At 33.3% G+C, this 23,605-nt stretch overlaps 1 protein-coding gene across 1 annotated transcript; it reads right to left on the bottom strand.

Moving 5' to 3' along the window:
• Positions 1-266: 266 nt before the first annotated feature.
• Positions 267-19,336, bottom strand: ppk23 (amiloride-sensitive sodium channel pickpocket 23). Its single transcript, XM_081984936.1, has 11 exons — positions 19,140-19,336; positions 13,186-13,389; positions 12,942-13,098; positions 12,736-12,890; positions 6,965-7,055; positions 4,544-4,721; positions 4,046-4,283; positions 1,350-1,447; positions 1,166-1,289; positions 946-1,105; positions 267-445 (listed from the first exon to the last, which is right to left on the bottom strand). Exons 1-11 carry the CDS (start codon positions 19,301-19,303, stop codon positions 392-394), a joined length of 1,623 nt encoding a protein of 540 aa, XP_081841062.1. The 5' UTR covers positions 19,304-19,336; the 3' UTR covers positions 267-391.
• Between the last annotated feature and the right edge of the window lie 4,269 nt (positions 19,337-23,605).

The raw sequence follows: 23,605 nt of genomic DNA on the forward strand, positions 1-23,605 counted from the left end.
CAAAAATTAGAATTTTTTATCATGAGCACAGAAGTTGTCTGAGGTAAATTAAGTTTTCTTGACAATTGGCGAATGCATCATAAATTAATTTAAAAAAAAAATTAAAAATTTTTGCTCTCCTAATGTTTGGTTTTCTGCTTTAATCAGATTTTCTATCAGTAACAAAAATGCAAATATCGAATTTTGTGCAAAAATTGGATTTTCTATCAGAAGCACAGAAGTTGCATGAGTTACAGTTACTAAAGGTTTTGGAGTAAAACGCACACTTTTAGTTGTTAATTTGTTTATTTGATATGTATTTCAAAACATCAATATTATACAAAAATGAAACTATCTTTACTACAGTGTTTTTAGGCATTAAACAAAATTTTCTAGATTCCTGGCCTTATACTTAATTAACAAACTCAATTCCAAACGGTGGTATCATTTCTACGACAAAAATTTTCTGCAAAATAAAAATCAAACATTAATTCCACTAATTTGGAGATGACATGATTAAAAATAAGAAGATAGGACATTTTTTGCTTCAGAAAAACCAACACTAGAAAAGTAAAGCAAATATTACGTCACATGACAGTTGGTCACAATGCACAATGTTTGGCCCATTTATCAGACTAGAAGATGGTCCAATCAGTGTTTTAACAAATATTGTGGAAACTCAATAAGTGACTAAACTATAGCGAAAGGCAATGCATTTGGCGGTTACGTCATCGTATACAAGTCGAGTGCTTTAAGTTTTACGATTGACTCAATTATATAATCTAAAGCATCGAACTATGGTCTGACTCTCGAAAGTTGACCATCACGTCATTCTATTCTTGACTAATGTTAGTCAGTTTAAGAAATACGTAATTTCTGGGAATGATCAACTTTGAAGAATCGGAGTGTATACGCAACATGCCTGGTGACGTAACTACCATTTGCCTTTACTAAACGTATACTTACGTTATTCTTTTTGAAATTTCCACCGTATTGAAAATCCATCTTTTCAAATTTCCTAACGACAATATCAATGCCACGACCTGGTAAGGGCGGAGCAATAAAATAGGGTGTCATGCTTAAGTCATGAGCCGGTTGTGGTTTGTTGCTGTTTTCTTTACGGACTCTGAAACACGTTTACATCGCATAAATCACACCGTTCGAACCGATATTCGACGTCGCTTACTTATTCAGATATTTCCGTTCGCGAAAGGCGGCAATAAAGGCCCTTAAAGTGAAGTAGTAAATAATTTCGACGGCCGACAGCAGGCTGAATCCCAAGAAGAGACCAGCGATTCCGCCGAAGGAAACTGCATATAGGACGAATTAATGTTGAAAGTTATTGAAAAACGTAAAATGTTAACGTTTACCTAATAAATCCACCCAACCGAAGAGTACTTCTCGTTTATATCTCACCATCGGCCAAGAGACGAAACCCATTTGGATTTTATTGGTAGTGGCGGTGTCCCTGAAATTACATCATTTTTAGTGTGAAAAGTCTGATAATAATGCTTGAGGATATAATAGTTATTTACATCACTAGTGTCGAGAAGAGGGAGTGAGAGCAGGAGAGGAAACGAGTGAAATGGATCGATAATCAACCAAGTTTTCTAAAAAGTTCTTTCCCACCTTGCAGTGCATTTTCAATGGCCCACCCTGGATTTTGTCTTCATTTAATCAACCCTCTCATAGCAAAAAGTTCAAAAAAATGTCTGATGACACGAGTTTCTGCTAGAATGGCAGCCTCAGACAACATCATCTCTTCATCATCATTCTTATATTGTTTTATTTCCAAATTATTTCTTTTAATTTAATCTTGAGAATTGCCCAATAGACCATTCAGATATTATAGTCAATGACTTTTTTCTTAAGGGTGCCATTCAGTTTTTTTTATCTAGTTAAAAGAGCATACTTTGTGCCTTAAAATTGTATGCTACATGTTACAAAAATTTTGGTCTTTGTTTTAAAAAGCTAAAAAACAGTTTGCTTTGACTTGGGATGAAATTTGCAGGAAAAGCAAAATAGTGCTCAGTCAAAGCCTTTTTTTTAAGTCTGGCGTCGGCTTATCCGTAATTTATGGAAAAACTGCTACAAAACATAACAACTGGCAGGGTTTTGTTTTTTCGAGTTCTGACATGTCTAAAAGAGAGTGAAAAGTAAGTGAATGATCTTCCTTGAATGAATGTAATTTTTTTGTACCGGTGTCAAAGTCACGTGTTCTGAAGTAGAATGTTGGAATTTTCATCAAATTTCCTATCCTCATTTCCTAATCCTAATAGTTGGTACAGTCAGCGAGAAAACCGCTGTCAAACTTTCAACTGACAGAAACACAATTTTAAGGAGAGTCTGCGACAAAATCCCTGTAAAACCCACTTGTAGTGACCGGATCACATTTTAAAGCACAATTTTGAAATTCTCATCAAATTTCCTATCCAATAACCTAAAAAAACAGTAGAATAGTAGGTACAGTCAGCGAGAAAAGCGCTGTTAAACTTTCAACTGACAGAAATACAGTTTTAAGGACAGTCTGCGACAAAATCCCTGTAAAACCCACTTGTGGTGACCGAATCACATTTTTAAGCACAATTTTGGAATTCTCATCAAATTTCCTATCCAATATCCTAAAAAAACCGTAGAATAGTTGGAACAGTCAGCGAGAAAAGCGCTTTCAAACTTTCAACTGACAGAAACACAGTTTTAAGGACAGTCTGCGACAGAATCCCTGTAAAGCCTACTTGTAGTGACCGGATCACATTTTTAAGCACAGTTTTGAAATTCTCATCAAATTTCCTATCCAATAACCTAAAAAAACAGTAGAATAGTAGGTACAGTCAGCGAAAAAAGCGCTGACAAACTTTCAACTAACGGAAATACAGTTTTAAAGACAGTCTGCGACAAAACCCGTGTAAAGCCCACTTGTAGTGACCGTATCACATTTTTAAGCACAATTTTGAAATTCTCATCAAATTTCCTATCCAATAACCTAAAAAAACAGTAGATTAGTAGGTACAGTCAGCGAGAAAAGCTTTCAACTGACAGAAATACAGTTTTAAAGACAGTCTGTGACAAAATCCGGATAAAGCCCACTTGTAGTGACCGGATCCCATTTTGAAGCACAGTTTTGGAATTCTCATCAAATTTCCTATCCAATAACCTAAAAAAACAGTAGAATAATAGGTACAGTCCGCGAGAAAAGCGCTGTAAAACTTTCAACTGACAAAACACAGTTTTAAGAACAGTCTGCGACAAAATCCCTGTAAAACCCACTTGTGGTGACCGGATCACATTTTTAAGCAAAATTTTGGAATCCTTATTTAATTGTCCAATAACCTCAAAAAACCATTAAAAAATCCGGTACAGCGCGGGAGATTTATTTGTGCGATAATGAAAAACAATACTAAGAAAACACTGATATTTTGCGTTTTTCTCATAAATTTTAAGGTTAGGTTAGAAAATTGATTTTCATAAAAGTTAAAATTGTATTCATAGACCTTTAAACAAGCATTAAATATGATTTGTAGTGTACTGCCTTTAAGCAATGTTTCATGGTTTGATAGCTTCATGGAGTTGTATTTGACAGTCATTGTGACAGATTGAAACATATATCCGCAATAAACAGTTGGATCCGGCATAACTTGTGTAAAAACAACTCATGAAACTACAAAATGCATATAATAACATAACTTACACTGATATTGTATTACTTTTGAACAAGTTTTGTAGTTTCATAGCTTTATGGAGTGGTATTTGACAGTTTCTGAAAGTTTATGACAAATACAAATATGATTCTTTTTCTAATCAAAGACAAATATTTTTGTTGCTTTAATGATTATCAAGGATTAAAAAAAATTAAAAATTCTCTTCCTGAATATCCAGCTGTCCGAATTTCTCAGAGGTGGGCCATTTTTCCCAGAATTGGCAATGAGGATTTACGCAAATTCTGCAGATTTGGACTTGAAAGAGATGAATGGAAGTTTTACAATGATGTAATTTCATATTCCTGACATAATTTTTAAAATACAATAACAACTATTCAAATTAGCCAGAAACATGGTAGTAAACTTACGGTTTGACTTTTTGAGTTTCAACTTCGTAAACCGTATTTTGACATCCCAATTGACACCCGCATCGGCTGACATCTTTAATTTCCTGCAAATGCTTCGCGACACATTGAAGCCTGGATAAATTGCAGTATTGAAATCCTGATAGATCCGGATAGAAAAACGGAACGCAGTCGCAATGCGACCTTATATTTTCCATTCGACATTGAATGGTACAGGCCGTATACGTGTAGATTTTATCCACTAAAAAATTGAATATGATTATAATCAATGAAATGAAATGAATGAAAAAAATATAGCAGGAAGGAGCAATACAATCAAAGAGGGAAACAAAAATGGGGGACAGTATTCATTCAATTGCGCAGTAGGTGAATGTGGGGGACACAGATGGCGACTTCCGTCCCGGGTCTCTTAATGCACAAATGAGGAATTTGTTACCTCCTGATACTTGTTCTTTTTCCTCGAAGATTATAATCTAGCAATTTAAATATTTTAGTGTTTACCTACTAACGGAACTTCGTCCTCAAATATGCATCGTCGCTGGTTTACAGAAAGTTGCCTGGTATCTTCAGTGGTGTAAGTTTGCTTGAAAGAGAACATAATCTTATCCACTTTGGAGTCCCAAATCAGTTGCGGTTGCAGATCGATGTTAATCATATCATCCGAATTGATAATATACAACTGAAATTGAGAAAATATTTTCCAAACGCTTGTTCAGACTTAAATCTGGATAATTGAATCAGAACCCCTCTTTTCGGTTGTATATAAATAGCTCGCACCCCATTAATTAAACCGTCTTTCCTCACCCAAAACAAATATATAAGAAAACCTTGAAAGTCGTCGGGAAAGTGGTTCATTGAGTTTTGTGCTTCATTTATTTTTGGGATAGAGCAGTAAGTTAGTAACACCACAGTATCTGAGAATATTACAAAGGCAATATGATACTGAATTCCAGTGATAGAGGATAAATTTAGCTTGAGTGAAAATAGTCGTAAAGTATCCCATTACAGCCACATGCTTTACAAAAGGGTAAATATAGAGCTACAACACCTAAAAAAAATCAATTTGGTTACTTATAGCTAGCTGATACAAAAGGAAATCTTGTACATTTGACGCATATCAGTAATGAAGTAACGTGACCATTTCACACTGTTCTCTCCTGAAAAAGACGTGTACGAGTCGCTTTTGTTATCTATAAAAGAGTTAGGAGCTGTTAAAAGGCTTTTCAGCCTTTGAGTTTCACTAAAATGATACCGGGAAAAGAGAAAGAAAGTAATTTTTCAGCTACTGAAGTTTAGTTTCAGGAAAACTGACTTTTTTGTTTGAGTTTTTCCAGTTGTTTACAGCAAGGAAAATACCAACTTTCAGATACGTTTTCTAATAATAGAATTCTGCGGAAAGGTTGCTGTTCATGGAAAATATCAAAAATGTCAATACTTTTGACAGTGTTGCTTTTTTAGACGTTTCTTTAAATTCCAAGGATTACTCTTCTTGCTATTACGGAGTTAACGTTTATTACAATTCATGTTAGAGTAAAATACTTTATTTTAACTAGATATCATAACCTTAATTTTGTGTGACTACATAATGCTCTTTATGGTCTTTGACTTTGTCAAACTGGGTAAATTCCGAATACCAAAAATATAAGGATGTTAAATAAAGAAACATTTTTAATACAGATGTAAGAATAGAGAAAAATATGATGCAAAACATGATGAGTGACGTAATTTGACAGTTGGTCACAAGAAATCAATGTTACTGTAATCACTGACTCCTTCACTTCCATCTTTGTCAAGAACATTGGTTTGCATTGTATCTCTTTTTACTTTTGATTTAGTACCAGCATTTTCAAATTTTCTATTCCTTTACTGGGTGTCCGGATTTAGTGGGTTTTGATAGGAAAACCCCATTTCCCGGCTAGATAGGAAAAAACTAGTAGATTTTTGAGGCAAAAACCGTTTTTCAATATCTTATCAGTTTGTGGCGCTAGAGGGCGTTTTTCGAATTTTGGACACCCTGTATATTAATCTATCAGGCATTTATCAGTTCCTACCAAATATACAGAATGTACCATAAATACAACAAACAATTTTCAAAAACGCCACATTTCACAAAAATGCTTCTTTTCCAAAACCTCTAAATACATAATATGAACAAAATATTTTCATAGGAATTAGCTTGCCGTTAATCAATTTTTTTTGTAGGAATATCCTGTTTAATAGATTTTCATACAAAAATGTGTCTTCAGAAAAGAAAGTTGTGCTGTCGTTCTGTTGACAGGTTCTTTTCTGATATTCCAACACCCTGTAGCTGACTGACGCTTGTGGACGGAGTGTATATCAACCAAACATTTTTTGATTTCACCTTCTTTAGAACTTATGAAAATATTTGGATTATTTGTATACCTTGTGTGGACAATCTGGCAACAGCACATACTTATTGTTAATGTCAAATTTGTCAACCATGTACATTCAAACTATTTGCAGTGTTGCCAAACAGATTTAGTTATATTGACTTTGCTGGAGTCTGCATCGATAATATAAAACAAAAATGTTCTCAAGAACAATCTAAACATCCTTCCTTCTTTTTTCTGAAATTTATAACAATATTAAGAGACTTTTTATTATATAAATTCGCCCAAATTAATTGATTTATGTGAAACGTCGGCAGGCCTTAGGGGCCTTAAAATCGGGCACAACGAGAGGGCTTACACCCTCGTAAAAAGATATATAAAATACAACAAGTAGGATAAAAAAGAATAATGATTAGGGGCTCCGGTTCGTCTTGGCTGAGATTATCATGTCAAAATCAATTTGATCCCTTTTTATTTCGAATTTCGCATCAGTTTTTTGGCTAAATCAAACTTTGGAAATATTCCAACGATTAAAGGAAACTTGGCTAATTGAATGGAGCAAATTACTTACCGGAGTCAAAACTTTTCGGGAGATCAGAGCAAAGTCGAGGGACCATTTAATGTCCGTTTCCTTAATATACTGCATATTAAAGTTGTCCGCCCTAAAACAGTAGAAAACGAACAAGTTTATATTAGAAGTTTATTATGATAAACGAGGCGAGGAACTACCAAAGTTGTCAGTTAATATCAAACTGTGTTCCATAAATTAAACATCGTATGAGAGTCCAGTGTATTTTGAGAGATTTTCAGTATCAGTGAGGCGGATTATGGACGCAGTTTCATATTAAAGCTCTCAAACCAATATAACTAAAATGTTTACAATAATATGAAATATGTCCTAAATAGGATTAGGACTTCATTCTTAGCTTGACAGGACTTTTCTCAGGGTTGCCAGATTTTCTTTAGTCGATATAAAAAAAATCCCCCAAAAATATGTTCATAGATTGTTATTTCAGTCTATCTCTCCCCGTTTCTTTTAAACTGTCCCTTTTCTTCTGTATTTTTAAAGATGACAGTCAAAATATATCCAGTAATTTTCAACTTCTTATAAACATAAAAAACTAGCTTTTAAAACATGTCACAATTTGACAGCTTTTAACTTGGTTTCTGTGACAGTTAGAAGATTCATTCTAACATCAAAATGTAGCCTAAAACTTCTGCTTTCTTTTGTCAGAGAGTCTGAGTTTTTATGAAAACTATTTTGTGTTTTCCTACTTTCTTCATGTTTTGTCTTTTTTATTTATCTTTCTCCTTATCTACTTATCTACTTTAATTGTGTCTCTTTCTCTCTGTTTCTTTTAAATCTTTCTTCTCTTTTTTTAAAAAATAACAGGTATCTTTATTTGACACCTTTTAACTTGGTTACAATGACAGCTAAAAATTGTGTTCAAGCATCAAAATACAGCACGTAAATTCAGGTTTCTTTTATCTCAATACATTTTTTATTTATTTTTTCAAGATGTCACAGTTTGACAGCTCCTAACTTGATTTCTGTGACAGTGAGGAGGTTAGTTCTAACGTCAAAATGTGACCTAAAACTTTTGTTCTTTAGCCAAAACAGAAATTTTATGAAAAAACACTAATAACTGAGAAAACCGGCCTATAGAAAACTTCAAAATTTGAATATATACTCCCTTTCACAGACTTTTAAACCCAAACTACAATTTCTATGTATAGTCGATTCCATCGATCTTAATTTATTTTGTGTTTTCCTACTCTCTCCAAATTTTTTCCTTTTTTCTCTTGCTTGCTTTCCTTATCTTTCTTTAATTCTCTCTATCAAGTTTTAAACTGCAATCTTTCTTATGTTTCTTCAAAGATGAGAGTTGTCCTTATTTGATACTTTTTAACTTGGTTACTATGACAGAAGTTTCGTTCAAACGTCAAAATATAGCCTGTAATTTCAACTTTCTTTTATCTGACAAAAAATTTTCGAGATATTTTATGTCGTACAACAGTGTAACTTTTAAAAAATTGTATTGTAAGTGTCAGAATTTGACAGCTTCTAACTTAGTCCCTATGACAGTTAGGAGGTTCGTTAAAACGTCAAATGGTAGGTCGTAATTTTGACTTTTTTTTACCTAAATACAATAGGGTACTTTCATTGAAAACTGATCAAAAATAGTATGTCCCCATGAAAGATGACTATTTTAGAAACAACTTCGTTATTTCAGGTTTGTGACATATTAGTAAAAGAAAATCAGAAAAAATCATCACATTAATACAATAAACAATTTTTCTGACAGACGACTCATTGACTTTGATTCTTAGATTTACTAATATTGTTGTTGGTTGTTGCTTAATATGTATATCGTTTTGAAAATTGAGACCGTAAGCACGAGAAATATAAGACAAAAATACATTTAAGTACCCATTTCGTTTAAGCTTTTAAAAAAAGTCATAATTTGACAGCTCTTATCTCGGTTCTGGTGACAGTTAGGAGGTTCGTTCTAAGGTCAAAATGTAGGCCAAACCTTCTGCTTTCTTTTGTCAGGATAGAGATTTTATGAGAAAACCACTAATAACTGAGAAAACCAGCCTAGAACACTGTTATGCACCCCAAACTTTAGTATACCCCCATCCACAGATTTTGAACGTATAGTGCGTTCCTTATGGTGGTTTCGAGTTGTACGTGCCAGACCTAAAAATCTTCAATTATTTTAGTGGTAAATAATTTTCTCCCAGGAGTTCTTACGATGAAAAAAAATCCAAAAAAAAAAGTTTTCTGGGGAAAACTCTGTAATCTGCCTTCTCTGTTGAACAGTACAATCACAGTGAATAGTTTGTGATTGGTCAAAAAAGCAGCTTTCAGCTTGCTGCTTTTTGACCAATCACAACCTCCTAATAGTGCTGTGATTTACGCAAATACTTCACATGTAGACTGCTCCGCAGGTAGAATAATTTTTAATTAGGTGTATGGATAAATTGTTGGCTGTAAAATGCATAGTAATTACCCACAAAATCCACTAAAAAACCGACATTATCCCCATTTTCTTAACTGGAAAACTGGTTTTAATTATAAAATCAGCACCTTATCTCCGTTTTTCCATTTTGCGACTGGAAATTTATTAAACTACGACCGGTTTTTCCGAGGCGTAGTTACACAACAGCGGTATTCCTTGTAGGTTTTTATTATGATGAATAGCCCGGAATATTAGAGAGAAAAGGCGGAGAACACTGCGAAAATTGAGATATCCCAACGACGCCTTTATCATGTCATATTTTATTGTACGAAATCTACTCGCAATAAAAAGTACTCCTCCTGCCTCCTGCCTCTTCCTTAAAACGGGGCTGTTATTATTCCTGACTGTCTGGGATTCAGGGGGGCCCTTTCTTTGTGTTGCTCAACCTGTTTGAAACCTTTTTCGGATTTGGCAATATTGTTCCGTCAGAAAGCTAATACTTTTACTGTATTCGATCGGGCGAAATTGAATATAAAAGTGAAAAGGATAAACCGAGGTGCTTATTGATATTTTCAGCGCTTTTCCAATAAAATTCCGATAGAATCAAATAACTATACTTCAAATCACTTTAGTATGGAGATTTGAAGGGCTAGACACAGACGGAGAAAATCTTAATAAATTACATGAGTGTCAAAAATGTTGCAAAGTTCTTTTTAAAATCGAGTAGTTACAAGGATATTAAACTGGGCTTTAAATAAAAGGTCTTTCTAGCAAAATACCTTGAAAAAAACGATCTAGAACACGAAATTCAATAAGACAGCTGAGAAGCAAATATTAAATTACTTTTTGTTGTTCTTATCGAACAAACTCGATAGTGCTATATCACTTCAAAATTCTGCGTTTGGCATAGAATGAAGTGTCCTGGAAGGAATACGTATCCGGGAATTTTTCCTTGCACCATTCCCTAAGGACTGCCATTTTCCTGTTACGTACGGGATCTGAAAATAATGATAGAATCCCGTACCTTTTAAAGTCGAAGAGCAAAAGCGAGTTATGCATATGCATTCTGGCGCAGAAAGAATCACATCGTGCATACAAAATAATTATTCATATCCATGTATACAAAGTTTAATCATGCTTTTAATTTAAGGAAAACAGGGAATATTTTATTATAATTAAAAAACTTGGCTTTCAGCACGCTCGCCGCCATTTCGTTTAATTAAAATGGAATGTCAGACCCAGAAACTGTAACTTTGCGGTTGAAACTTAAAACGTTGATTGTTTGCTGTCTGATGATTAAAGGAAGAGAAACGCGGTCTGGAGTTGAGTTAAATACGACTAATAGTTTTTTGACTAGGATTGGCCAAAAGCTCAATTAGGTTGTTTTCCATTAGAACACTGAATACGGATGTATGTGGTGAAGTCATTAAAAGTTTCAGTTTGTTTAAGAACAAGCTTATAATTAGTGACTAGGTATAGCAAAAGTCAGAAAAACATAAAATGTAGTAAAATCTGCAACAGCACAGATTAAGGAAGACTTTATTGGAATACGTATTTTTTTGTCTTTCAAGCATGACAAAACTACTCTAAAAGCAAAAATAGACAACAAAGTTAAATCCAAATGTGTAAATCACAACACTGTTAAAAATTCATAAAGAGAATTTTAAATTTTAGCCTTGTTTATTGTTCAATTAGGTTGATGAGTATGAGTAAGTTCAATTTCTGCAATTTATGAGAGGTACACGAGATATAGGTTCCTAGAAAGGGTTCTCAGAGGTTTTATAGCCAGTTTGATTAAATTTCTTCACACTTCACAGTCAGATCAAATTATGAGATTTAAGTCAACACTGAATCACTTTAAGTTTTAATTACAAGACTGATGAAGACCCTCACTGATTATAGTCCATGAAGTTAAGCACATTGAAGCTAAATCACATCACTTTTGAAGAAAGTCTCTTTGTGGTTGTCCCTGTGGAGCAAGGAAACTTATCTTCCAAGATATGACAGTTTCCACTGTTTTCATCACTTTAAATCGTTTGAAGTCTTATGAAGAGGCTTGAGATATGTGATTCGGTGGTCCTCATTAAATATTTACAAGCAAAACCAGCGTTTTTTTAAAGAACTTAGCTACAAAGTAAATAAGTTAGGTAAAGACATTAACGAGGTTATAAATGCAACTTACCAGATTTTTGCACATGTTTGCATTATGTGGGTAGTAACTCAAATTTCTTTCCCCGACACTTCTAAGTCGAATTTAAGTCCAACTTAAACTAAGTTAAGGTTTGAATGCGACAGATCAGATGCAGAATAACACAGTATAAACTAGCTGTTCTTAAACTCAGCTTAGCTAATGTTGGGGAAACGGACATAAAGTTGTTTTGAATGTTTTGATTAGAGAATGACGGACCGCAAATTGGTATGATTTTGAAAGGTATTTCAAGAGAAGAAAAGTGTAAATGGAGCCAAAACACACAAACAAATAGAAGAAAAAAAAATTCACTTAATTTAATAAAAGAAAGAAGAAAAAATGGTTCCAAAATACTGAGTTATATTTTTGGCGTCAATTTTCTTTTTTGTTTGGTCAGGTTGTGTAAATTGTCACCATTTTTCCAGTAATTTGAAAGGAAAAGAAAAAATGGAACCAAAACACACAACCTAACTTTGTAAAAAGTAAAAATGACGTCAAAAAAATTAACATAACTGAAAAAGAAGATAAAAAAGCTTAAAGTAAAGAAATTTAAAGGTTGAGTTGAAAAAGGAGTGAAAAAGGAGTTTATTTTATGTTTTACAGGAAAGATAAGAAATTTCTTACCATTTCAGTGTTTTTAGTAGATGAAATAATTTTAAGACAGTACTTCTGATGTCATATAAAGGTGAAACACAGGGTGTGTAAACCACTTAATTTAGTTTTTTGACATCCTTGTACAACTTAAAAAAATGATGTTTCTGTCATTTTTCCAGCTATCATTTTTCTTACCCTGTACATCTATGAAAAAGTAAATTTAATAAAAATCAATAGTTTCATCAGGAAATACATCAGCTCCCAGAAAGTAGGTCATGATTCCATGTAAACTGAACGCAAATTACCATTAAAAAATACATGGAAATATAGATCATTTTACGTAGGAACAGGCCAGGGTGCGTATTCTTGAAATGAGGGAAAAGAGTTATCAAGAGAAAGACCTGTAGAATGTGACAGAAACCCGTTATTGTCAGCTTCTTCTGTCACATTCTATGAGATTTCCGTTTCCTGTTTTCAAGAATTAGGCCCCAGGGGAGTTTGATTTTCAAAAACCCTGACTACTTTATAAATAATCGTATATTACATAACACTTGTTATGTAATATACTAATTTAAAACAGAATTGTTTGGAACTTACGTATTATCGATGCCAAAATGTCGGGAATTAAAACTGAAGCAAAATCCACTCTCGGTCAAAACAGGATAAAAACTGGCGCTTCCAGCATTGCAACATCTGATCGGATCGTCTTTGAATTTACAGCCCTGGAATATATCCTCGCATTGATCCGTAATCTAAACCAGTAAAAATTGCAATTTAAAATCATCGCAATATAATAAAGTTACATTTAGCATTAGTTGTCGCAAGTCCCTTGGCAAGATTTGCTTAGGTACCCCATCATGGTATTTATCCACAAATTTCGGTATATTGTTTAGAGACAGTTGACTCAAGTCTTGGTAAAACTGAATTAATTCGTTATCTTCTTGATCAGTTTGATTGTCACTGTAAATTAGAAGAGTTGTGTATTGGTGGATATGTTAGCCACTAAACTGTTTAATTAGGAAACCAATTAATTACAACTATACATACGATATTCTCAGATAGGTTGTAATGCTTTGAACACTAGCCGGTTTGTCTGGACATAAGGTAATGGCCGGAAACGGAACAAGCCAATTATGGAAATCCGTATCTAATCCAGTGATGGTAGGATTAGTTTGAAATTTGTCCCATAAACTCAATATAACCACACCAGTCGCCACTGTTCCCATTGTCACGCATGTGAACCACATAAATCTGAAATTAATCAAATTCTAGTCAATCTGAAAAAAATTGGAGGAGTAAGAATTTATGGAGTGTTCACAAGTCAGCGCAAGATTTATTTACCCCAAAAAGAAATATCGCAAAGCAAAGCGAAATAAATGCGCTTATCGATTATAAAAATTCAGCGAACTAGCTTAACAAGAACTGGCGCATCCACACTATAAATCACTCAGTAATGGAAACTTTCCAAACGGCTCCAAGAATTGCATTGGTTGTAGAAAGAATTCGGCTTGTCACAATAGTACACTGGACTTGTCAGGAAACTAGATGTAAGGGTAAGAATACAACCAACAATTTTTCTTTCTGTCTACAGACAGTTTCCACCAAAGTAACTAGCAAACGCAGGAATTCACACTTAAAAAATATGATAACGTTTCTATATTCTCCATTTTCTAGAACCTTAATATGATAAAGACTAACTCAACAAAGATTCCCCTACGAATAATATATTATTCATTCCATCTGGAGACGTTCGGAAAGTTGAGCGATCCGAATTTTCCGAAAAAAATATTCTATGAAATACGATTCTGAAACTTTTAAAAGTATATTCGGCAAAAGTTTTCCAGGTGGTAACTTTGGACATACACACAGAGACAACTTTGATGACTTTTCGGGTATGTATTGATAAAAATATGTTTCAAACTTGGATATTGGACGCCTGCAACGTTACAAAGAAGACTTTTGACAAAATATTGAGTTTAGATTGATAATATGTTTGTATCTAACACTGTTTACTGCCCGAAAACAGATTTGTGTTAAAAAAATTGTGTAATAAATTGTGTAATTTTTTGAAATCATTTAAACACATTTTCCGCTCAGCTTTTAGCAGTTCTTGTTGTTCTGGGCAATTAACCAGCACAATTATTTTAACTAATTCTTCTACTCATCTCTTAAAAATTGTAGGAACTTATTCAGTTCGACCATTTCAACACATTCTTTCGTTCTTCTTTTGCTATTTTTTGAACAATTAGCTAGCTCAATTATTTATTAAAGATATTTTTCACTCACACTCACATTATTCCTCTTCTTTTATTAGTTCTACTTTTTTGAAATATCTGACTAATTAACCAGCCCCATCATTTTAAAACACATTCTTCCGTTCCTCCTATGAAAATTTTAAGCACTTAGCCATGGCTTAATCATCTTAATCTTCTCTTGAAAATTTTAGGCAGTTTAGGTCTCAAACATTTTAACACATTCTGCTCTTCTTTTGAAAATATCGAGCCATTAGCCAGCACTTAATTAGCACACAAATAAACCAACCTAATCCTTTCAAAACATTTTACCACCCTTCGTTTGAAAATTTTAGGTTAGGTTAGGTTGGTGTGGTGGGATTTCAGAATTTGAGACCTCCGCAATAATTTGGAAAATTACTGAAATTTAAGCAATTTTAACATATTATTTTACTCTTCCCTTTAAAATTTTAGACAATTAGCCACGTCTACAATTTTAATATATTTTTCCGCGCATTTTGACACAATCTTCCGCTCTTCTTTTATCAGTTCTACTTTTTTCAAATTCCTGAGCATTTAACCAGACCAATCATTTTAAAATTCATTCTTCCGTTACTCTTATGAAAATTTTAAGCACTTAGCCAGCTTAATCATTTTAATCTTCTTTTGAAAATTAGCTAACACAATCATTTCAACATATTCTAGAGCTCGAATCAGCTAAGAAAAGGCCACAGGCGTCATCAAACGATGATGTCACGATCTCTGTACGTCTCGCTTTAAATATTGCTGCTCTCGTTACTTTCCAAGTTGTTGCAGCCAGTCAGTGGCGTGCTATTATTTTATCAGTAAAATGAAACATTTTCGTCGTTTTTAATAAAGAAAATAAAAGACAACAAGTTTTTCAAAGGAATGGAAACTCCTTCTGCTTCTTTCTTCATAAATTGTAAGACGTTACTGACGATTTCACGGCCTTGGCTGTATATGATAACACCTTTCTTTCCAACCTTTTTGAAAGACATTTTGACAAAATAACGTTTTTTATTCATAACACTATGTGAACTTCAACTGCGACCATCAACAATACAACCAAAACACCAGACTAAAACGGAACCTAACCTAACCCCCTAAGTCTCCCTGTCCGCCACTACATTTTTTTAAACTTGGCAACACCGTTTAGAATGCCGGCTAGTAAAAGCATATAAAAAGGTCCAAATGTCCCTGGCCGCTGCCGCATCTGTTTTAATTGTGTCCAAGTAAAAACCGTACTACGTTGCCAAGTGGCTTTTTGACCGCTTAACAATATATTTTCGGGAATATTTTAATAGGACGCCTCTGATTATATCTAATGCGACGGCAACTGTAGAAGGAGAAAGAAATAGTTTTAAAAACTGCGTCATTGATGATGCGGTGGCCTTTTCTCATCTGATTCGAGCTCTACTACTCTCTTCTTAAAAGTTTTAGGTATTTAGCCAGCTCAACACATTCTTTTGCTCGTCTTTTGAGCAATTAGCCAGTACAATCATTTAACCACATTTTTTTACTCTTCTGCTAAACAAATTAGGCAATTAACCAGCTTAATCACTTCAACACATATACCTGTTCTTCTTTAGAGCATTTTAGGCACTTAGCCCGCTCAACCATGTTAACGCATTCTTCTACTCTCCTTTTGCAAATATTGGAAAGTAAACCAACCCAATCCTTTCAACACATTCTTCCACCCTTCGTTTGAAAATTTTAGGTTAGGTTAGTTTAGGTTAGATTATGTTAGGTTAGGTTGGTGTGGTGGGGTTTCAGAATTTGAGACCTCCGCAATAATTTGGAAAAATATTACTGAAATCCTACAAAATTGGAACCATCACAACTATATCCATAAACTTCCAAAGTCTGTGACGTCATCCTATTTTACTTTGATTTTCTGCATATGTGTGCCGTTTTTTTTTGCCATTTCAATGTATGCATTTATAGTTAAAAAACATATGATTTGTCCTAAAATCTTAACTTAAATAATGCCACAACTTGCAACAGTGTCAAGTAAAATCTGGTCTTAAAGCATTGATAAGAACGTCTTGGAAATTAATTTTAAAAGTAAACTTTTTTCCTGAAACTTTGGGACTGCAATTTGCAAACCCTTAGATTTATGAGTGTTTAATGTCGTAAAAAAGTTTGGAGAAGGTTCAATTAGTATCGGAAAACTAGTTTGTCGTTTCTGATAGTTCCGTAATTATCTAATAAGCCAACAGTTTGTAATTGACACTTAAAAAAGTTTATTAAACTAGAAACCGTTTTTTTTCAGAGACCAGCTAAATTAATTAAATAGATAAAAGATACAAAGAAAGAGGCTCACAATAAAGTAATGGCACTCGTGTACGTTTCATTCATTTAAATAGTTTATAGAGATACGTGAAAAGGTCCTCGCCTTGGGCTCTTCATATACTTTAATGTTCTTGCATTAACTTTACTTTCCGGGTTAAGTGTGCCACATTAGACCGAATTACCTTGCGGTTGATAAATGACCTAAAAATTTAAAATAGTATAACCACAGTGAAAATTTAAGTTCTGCTTATAAATTAGTTTTTTTTTTTAAGAAAATATACAGCAGCAGATTTAATTAAGTACATACAGGGTGGTCCAGTTTTAAATGTCAATAATTCACCAATCCATAACCAATTAAAAAATAAGTTGACATTCATTATGTCATTTTCCTGAAAAGTGCTTCCTAAGGAAAATACAGTCCTTCAAATTTCTGTTTAAAAAATCGTTTTTTTTGTCATAACTGTCAGACCGTTGGAGCAATATTGATCAAATTTGGAACAAGCACTTTATTACACGTTATTACGGTCAAAGACCCAAAACTAACCCAACCCAACTTAAAAATTGTCTTGGAAACGGAAAATTCACTTAAGAAGTTTAAAAAATATTATTGTAGCCAGTTTTCATAGTTTCCAGACAAACTGAAAGACTTTAGTTTTGAAAATTGAATTAGAAAAGATAAACATTTCAGAAGCTTAAAAATTGTGTTTGTAACCAGTTTTCATGCAAATCGAGAGACTTTAATACTAAAAATTAACTTGTAGACATAAAAACTACTTTTTCAAGAATTTGTTACTACAAATTCATACATTTAATCCTTAAAAATTGACTTGAACCCCAAAATGTAACTGAACTAATGAAAAGTGACATCAGAAGCTTAAAATTTGCATTTGAAGTAAGTTTTCATAATTTGAAGACAAATTTCAATATTTTAGTCTTGAAAATAGTCTTAGATGCAGGACATTAACATTAGATTCATGAAAATTGTCTTGAAAACGAACTTTTCGTGCTTTTTACTTTGCTTTTCATTTTCTTCGAATTCTGGACTATTTTAGTGCTTCAAAACTGCTTTCAGCTTGGAAAATCGAGTTTCAAGACTATCTTCACCAAGTTATTGACATAGCAAACTTAAAAAACAATTTTTACATTCTTCATAGACTTAAAATAGCATTCCAAGCTTTGTCACTATTAAATCGACTTCTAGACACCTCAGTATTAAAAATTCGGGTATTTCTTAGTAAACTAGACTGTGTTTAGTATTTTAAGGCTGTTTTCAGTGCCTCAAATCGAGTTTCAAGACTATCTTTACAAAGTTTTTGACTTATCAGGCCTAAAAGCCAGTGTGTCCACTGACCATAGTCTTGAAAATGTTATTTCAAGCTTCTTCACTATTAAATTGACTTCTACACTCATAGGTGCAATAAATTCGTTCGATAAAAATCGAGTTTTAGACTATTTCCAAAAGTCAAGTTTCTTCAGAAGTAAAAAATTTTGGTACCAAATGCTACAGTAATAGTCTTGAGAACTAATTTTTAGAAATAAAGTCCGAAAATTTAAGTTACTTCTAACTTGTTGTCCAGTCCAGAAAATTGAGTTGTACACCAATTAAAGTCTTGAAAATATACTTTTGGACTCTTTAGTCCTAGTAAAGTCAGTTCTAGCATTAAAAGTCAACTTTTATATTATTTTTAGTAGTAAAAAATGAGTTTCATGCACAATACAATCTTTGTCTTGATTTCCGGACTTTTTTTAGTTCTTGAATGCCAGTTTCAGACACTCAACCAGGATGGCAGTCTGAGAAAGCGAATCATAAGACCATTCCTAGTAGTAAAAAAGTTTTTAGACTATTCAGTACAAATTTGGACTTTCACAAGTCTTGGATGTTCAGTTTTAAACTATAAAACGATTTTTTAAATTGAAATTTGGAGGACTGTGTCTTCCTTAGGAAACGTTTTTCAGAAAAATGGCACAATGCAAGTCAACTTATTTTTTGATTAGCTATCAAATGGTGAATTATTGACACTTAAAACTGGACCACCCTGTATATGGATCTCTAAATTGTTTTGTTTTAAATTACTTGCATATTTAAATTGTGAAATGGTTGTTTACCCTCTCTCGAGTTTATTGTGGTTTTTTAACAGCCTTTTTTTAAATCTTTTACTTACTCAATGTAAATAGCTAATTACGCATAGTTTTCCGTTACGTAATGACCCTCTTTACGCACAGCTTTTCTAATGCTGGAGAAAATTGATTTCCTTTTCAATTATTGCTTTATCAAAGTATATTAGATGGAGATGGTTTATACAGTTTTCGATGGGAATGATCGTCTAATACGGTGCACCATGTAGGTAAAGTATAGCACGTTACACGTCCTCAAAAGCATTTTACACACTCATGGAATTACACACATACCTGCTTCTTACAGCACTAGTTGCGTAATATACCATTAACATAACTTACCTTTCTATAAATGGTCGATCAGTTTCTGCAATATACTTTACCCCATGTAACGTAGAATTTTCAAAAAACTCTCTAGTTTGTACCCCATAACTCGTTCTCAAGTAGCCGTAAGTCTCCTTTAATCTCTTCAAAACTGGTCGTTTTTTGCTTGGTTTTTTCAACATTTCATACAAACGGGTTCTAGTCTAAAACCTCCAAAGAAACTAGCGTCACAAAATGAAACGACCTGATAGGGAATGTTTCCAGTATTAAACCGGTGCCGTTATCCAGATATCTGGAATTAGTAACACACAATGGGCTGGCAATCGCGCTTTGTGCATATCGGTATTATCTTTTGTAATTTTCCATATTATACTTTGTTGTCGCCACCCTAATAGGGAGGGGAGTTTTAGTGGGTGATTTCAACACGGGTTTAGGAAATGTGTGTAAAGCGTTTTAGTCCTAATGACTAGGTAGAGTAGATTTACATTAAATGTTACAAAAGTTAAATTTATTTTGTAGTAAATTTGAAAACTTAGATTTGGCCAAAGTGAGACAATAGTAGCTTTGTTTGGGTTATTGATTCTGAACTGTTTCGAATATGGTGTTGGACCATATGCACGATAATTTGTATATAGTCCTCTAAATCAATACACAGCAATACTTATTCCATCCATGCAGATGACCCATAAACGGTTCAGAATTATAAACTCTTTACTAAAGTTTTGTAATGATTTTGAAAGCTTTGAAATTAATAGCATTTAATCTGTTCAGGGGTGGTACCTTTTCTATTAAAAATTATCCTCGACTGCCTAAATATCAGCAGGTTAGTAATAGAAACATTTAGTAAAGCCAAATGGGAAAAAAAAACGAAAAAGGAATGGATGACACAGGATATTATATCACTCATGGAGGAGAGACGAAGAGACAAAAACAATAATCATAACGAAAAAAATAAGAAAGCAAAGGAAATGTGGCTTCGGGAATCCTACAACAAAATCGAATATCTTCAGACCATACACGATGGTTTCAACTTACATAAAAAGCTAAAAGAACAGGTCCAAGCATTCTCAAATACGAAGTTCAAAAATCAATACACCAATCAAAAGTAGGAAAAGCTCCAGAAAAACAGCTTGATGAGGAAAGTATATCTCTCTACCAAAGAGGGAAACTTCCCAGAAACCGATCTTCATCGCCTTACCCAAAAACAACAAAGCTAATAGGGTATATTGAAGGTTCTAGATTGCATTTGAAAATTCTTAGACGGTTCTAGAATTTTTTGGAAGCTTTTAGACTGTTTTGATATTTTTTGGGAGCATCTAGACTAGTTGAAGAGTATTTGGAATTTTTTAGACTATTCTAAAAGTGTTTGGAAGCTTCTAGATTGTTTTGAAAAGCTTCCAATTGTTTCAGAAGCATTTTAGAGTTTCTGTAGTGTTTTGAAATCTTTTTAGACTACTTTAGAAGCATTGAAGGTTGTGGACTGCTTTTGAAACCTTGGAGACGGTTCTGGAAACTTTTAAACTGCTCTAAAAGCATACGGAAACTTTTAGACTGTCTTGAAATGTTTTGAGAGCTTCTAGACTGATCTAAAAGCTTTTGGAAGGCTTTCGACAGCTTTAGAAGCATTTTGGAGTTTCTGTAGTATTTTGAAATTTTTTTAAACTACTTTAGGAGTATTTGGAAGGTTTTTGGACTGCTTTTACAGCATTTTAAAACTTATGGACAGTTCTACAAACTTATGGAAGCTTAATTAATACGGAAGCTTTTAGACTGCCTTGAAATTTTTTGAGAGCTTCTAGACTAGTTGAAAATCATATAGAACCTATTAGAGTATTCTAAAAGGTTTTGGAAGGCTTTCGACTGCTTGAGAAGCATTTTGAAGTTTCTGTAGTGTCTTAAAATCTTTTTAGACTACTTTAGGAGCATTTGGAAAGTGTTTAAAGAGCATTGAAGGTTCTGGACTGCTTTTAAGGCATATGGAAGCTTTTAGACTGTCTTGAAATTATTTGAGCTTCTATAGATAAGTGGAAAAGCATTTGGAAGCTTTTAGACTGCTCTAAAAGCTTTTTTCATCGACGAAAATGGAGAAATTTACTAATAATGGATGATCTGTCATCCAATATAGTAGATAGATGGCGTGACAGTACAAATTATTCCCATGGTTCGTTAATGCTAAATTCAGCTCCAAGAATCCGAAAAATCTAAAATCCGCTAACTAATAATCTAGCTGATCTCAGACCACATTTTCAAAAAGCTCTATTCTGTATAGACAAATCATAGGATTGTAAGTATCTAATGAATGGGGCAATCACGTGACGTTGAGCGGGCACGGCTAATTTCTACCGTTTGAACGCTAGAGGGCTTCAAAGTTGACTGTTGTTTTTGCTCAATATCTCTGGAACGTTTCAAGTTAGAGTTCTGAAATTTTGACCGCAAACAAACCTCTTTCTCAAACTTTTTCTCCATAGAAAGTAACATTTTTCTAACTATTTGCCCAATTAGAAATAAAAAAAAAAATTGCCATTTAACCTTAAAAAAAATCATTGTCAGAAACATACAGGTGGCAAAATGCTAAAATTTTATGGTTAAAGCAGAACCAAAAATATCGTAAACCGACTTTACTAAGGGCCGGTACTATAACTTCAGAATAATTTTATTCCAAAGGTAATCAAAATTTATCCGGAAGTGAAAGTACCGGTCCTAAATCAGTTGAAAAACATCGTTTGTTATCTGGACAAAAACAATCCCGTCCAAACACAATTATGTCTATGTTTTAAGTGAATTGTACATTTTAAATTTGAAAAGTTGGAATGTTTATGGCCTCGTTCCGTTTTATCTTCTCTATTTCAGGGCCCCCTAACTGAAAACAAAGCTCGTTTTCACTTACCGCGATTTATAAATTTGGCAAATTAAAACCGACTCATAACAGCCGGACTAACGGTATTATGCACAAGGGCTTATGCAAATTGATCCGGTAATTCTGCGGATAATGGCTGGCGTGTACCATTAAATTGGTATTTTTCACGTTTTTGGACTTGGTGAATGCTTTATGTAACACAAAATGAAGGGTAAAAATCTTGAATTTTTCGCTTTACGCCAACGGATGGAAATTTAACAAAGAAAATGTAGTTTGTGTCACAAGTTATAATCAGGAGGAAGAGAGAAAATATCAAAAACAAATTTAAGTTAATTAATGTATTCAATGAGGTTTTTAAACGAAAATAGTTTATCTAGATCGAAAATCAACAAATAATTACTTTCGCGTACCTGCGGCTGGAATAATATAAAAACAATAACAATTCGGAACGTATCTGCATTGACCTATAAAATTGCTGTAAATAATTACAAACGAATCAATGGTGCATGTGGCTCGTTAACTGTGGCAATGACCATTTTCATCATTTCCATTTAAAGTGATCCAAAATCATAATTTTTAAGCGGAAGAAGGTAAAATATATAGAAATTGTCTATTTAATACTCCGTTGGAGTTGTACGGTGTTGTCAAATAAACAAAGAAAGTTAGTAAGTTAGTAGAAAGTTATAATGTTTTCAGTGTCAATATGACATTATTATGACTTTTTTGAAACAAACGCAGTATCATATCATTTTAAGGCGTTAAATTTGACGATTGTGACATTTTATAGTCAGGTTATAACTATTTGACATTTATAGAGGCTAAGTGACACTCAAGTTGTATTTATATTTCTAAAGAATAAAAGTTAACAGTTGGAACATAACAGACACTTTAATATGTTTTTTACGTCACATGACCGCTATCAAAATTCACGAAACTTGTGACAAACAAAATTTCCATCCCAAATAGTTCTACCGCTTAGATAAATCACACTGTGTATAGTTCTATGAAGCCAAATTTGACAGTTGACATAAAGCCTCAAAGAAACACACTTTGATCGTTGAATAATGAGAATTTCATTAGGTTGTTAAACAACGCTGCCATATCTTCATCATGAATGATGATAGCATTTTCTCTAAAAACAACTTTCTGAGAATTTTTCATCTCTAATAATCTCAAAGGTCAAACTGCCTCTAAATGTTACTTGCGGGATGCAATTTCAGAAAGTTTCAAATGCTGTTTTCCCAGATATTTGAATAAATCAATAAAGTTCAGATTGGGTTCAAATATTTTGCTTGCACTATTGGATTTACAAGCAAAACTAGACTCTGATAACATTATAATTTAAAAAAGTCACTTTTTTGAACATTTCTTCAAAAAAAATCTGTTGAGTTTACGTTCTTGAAATTAATTGCAGAAAGCATACAGTTAAAATTCAAGTTAGCGTTTAACCGTAACCTAGACAATTGATCCTTAATTTTTTAACAGGGATTAAATATTTTTCCAAGTTTCCTCACATCAAAAAAAGTTATTTTGTTTATTAAAAAAAACTTGCTGGAAATAAGAGACATTTTAATGACATAATATTCTTTTGCTGAAAAATTATGCAATTTTTGCAAATTTGCTGTGA

This window comes from Ips typographus, linkage group LG8 (assembly GCF_016097725.1).
Source record: "Ips typographus isolate SLU linkage group LG8, UJ_Ityp_2.0, whole genome shotgun sequence".
Taxonomy (NCBI): Eukaryota; Metazoa; Arthropoda; class Insecta; order Coleoptera; family Curculionidae; genus Ips; species Ips typographus.

What these genes read in the sequence shown, in the direction of transcription:
- ppk23 (XM_081984936.1), bottom strand. Translation starts at nt 19,303, where the DNA reads ATGTTGAAAAAACCAAGCAAAAAACGACCAGTTTTGAAGAGATTAAAG. An exon ending in CCCGAAAAGTTTTGACTCCG is followed by an intron (nt 4,722 to 6,964) that starts GTAAGTAATTTG and finishes TCTCAATTTCAG; the next exon opens with TTGTATATTATCAATTCGGA. An exon ending in GAACGGAAATATCTGAATAA is followed by an intron (nt 1,106 to 1,165) that starts GTAAGCGACGTC and finishes AACGTGTTTCAG; the next exon opens with AGTCCGTAAAGAAAACAGCA.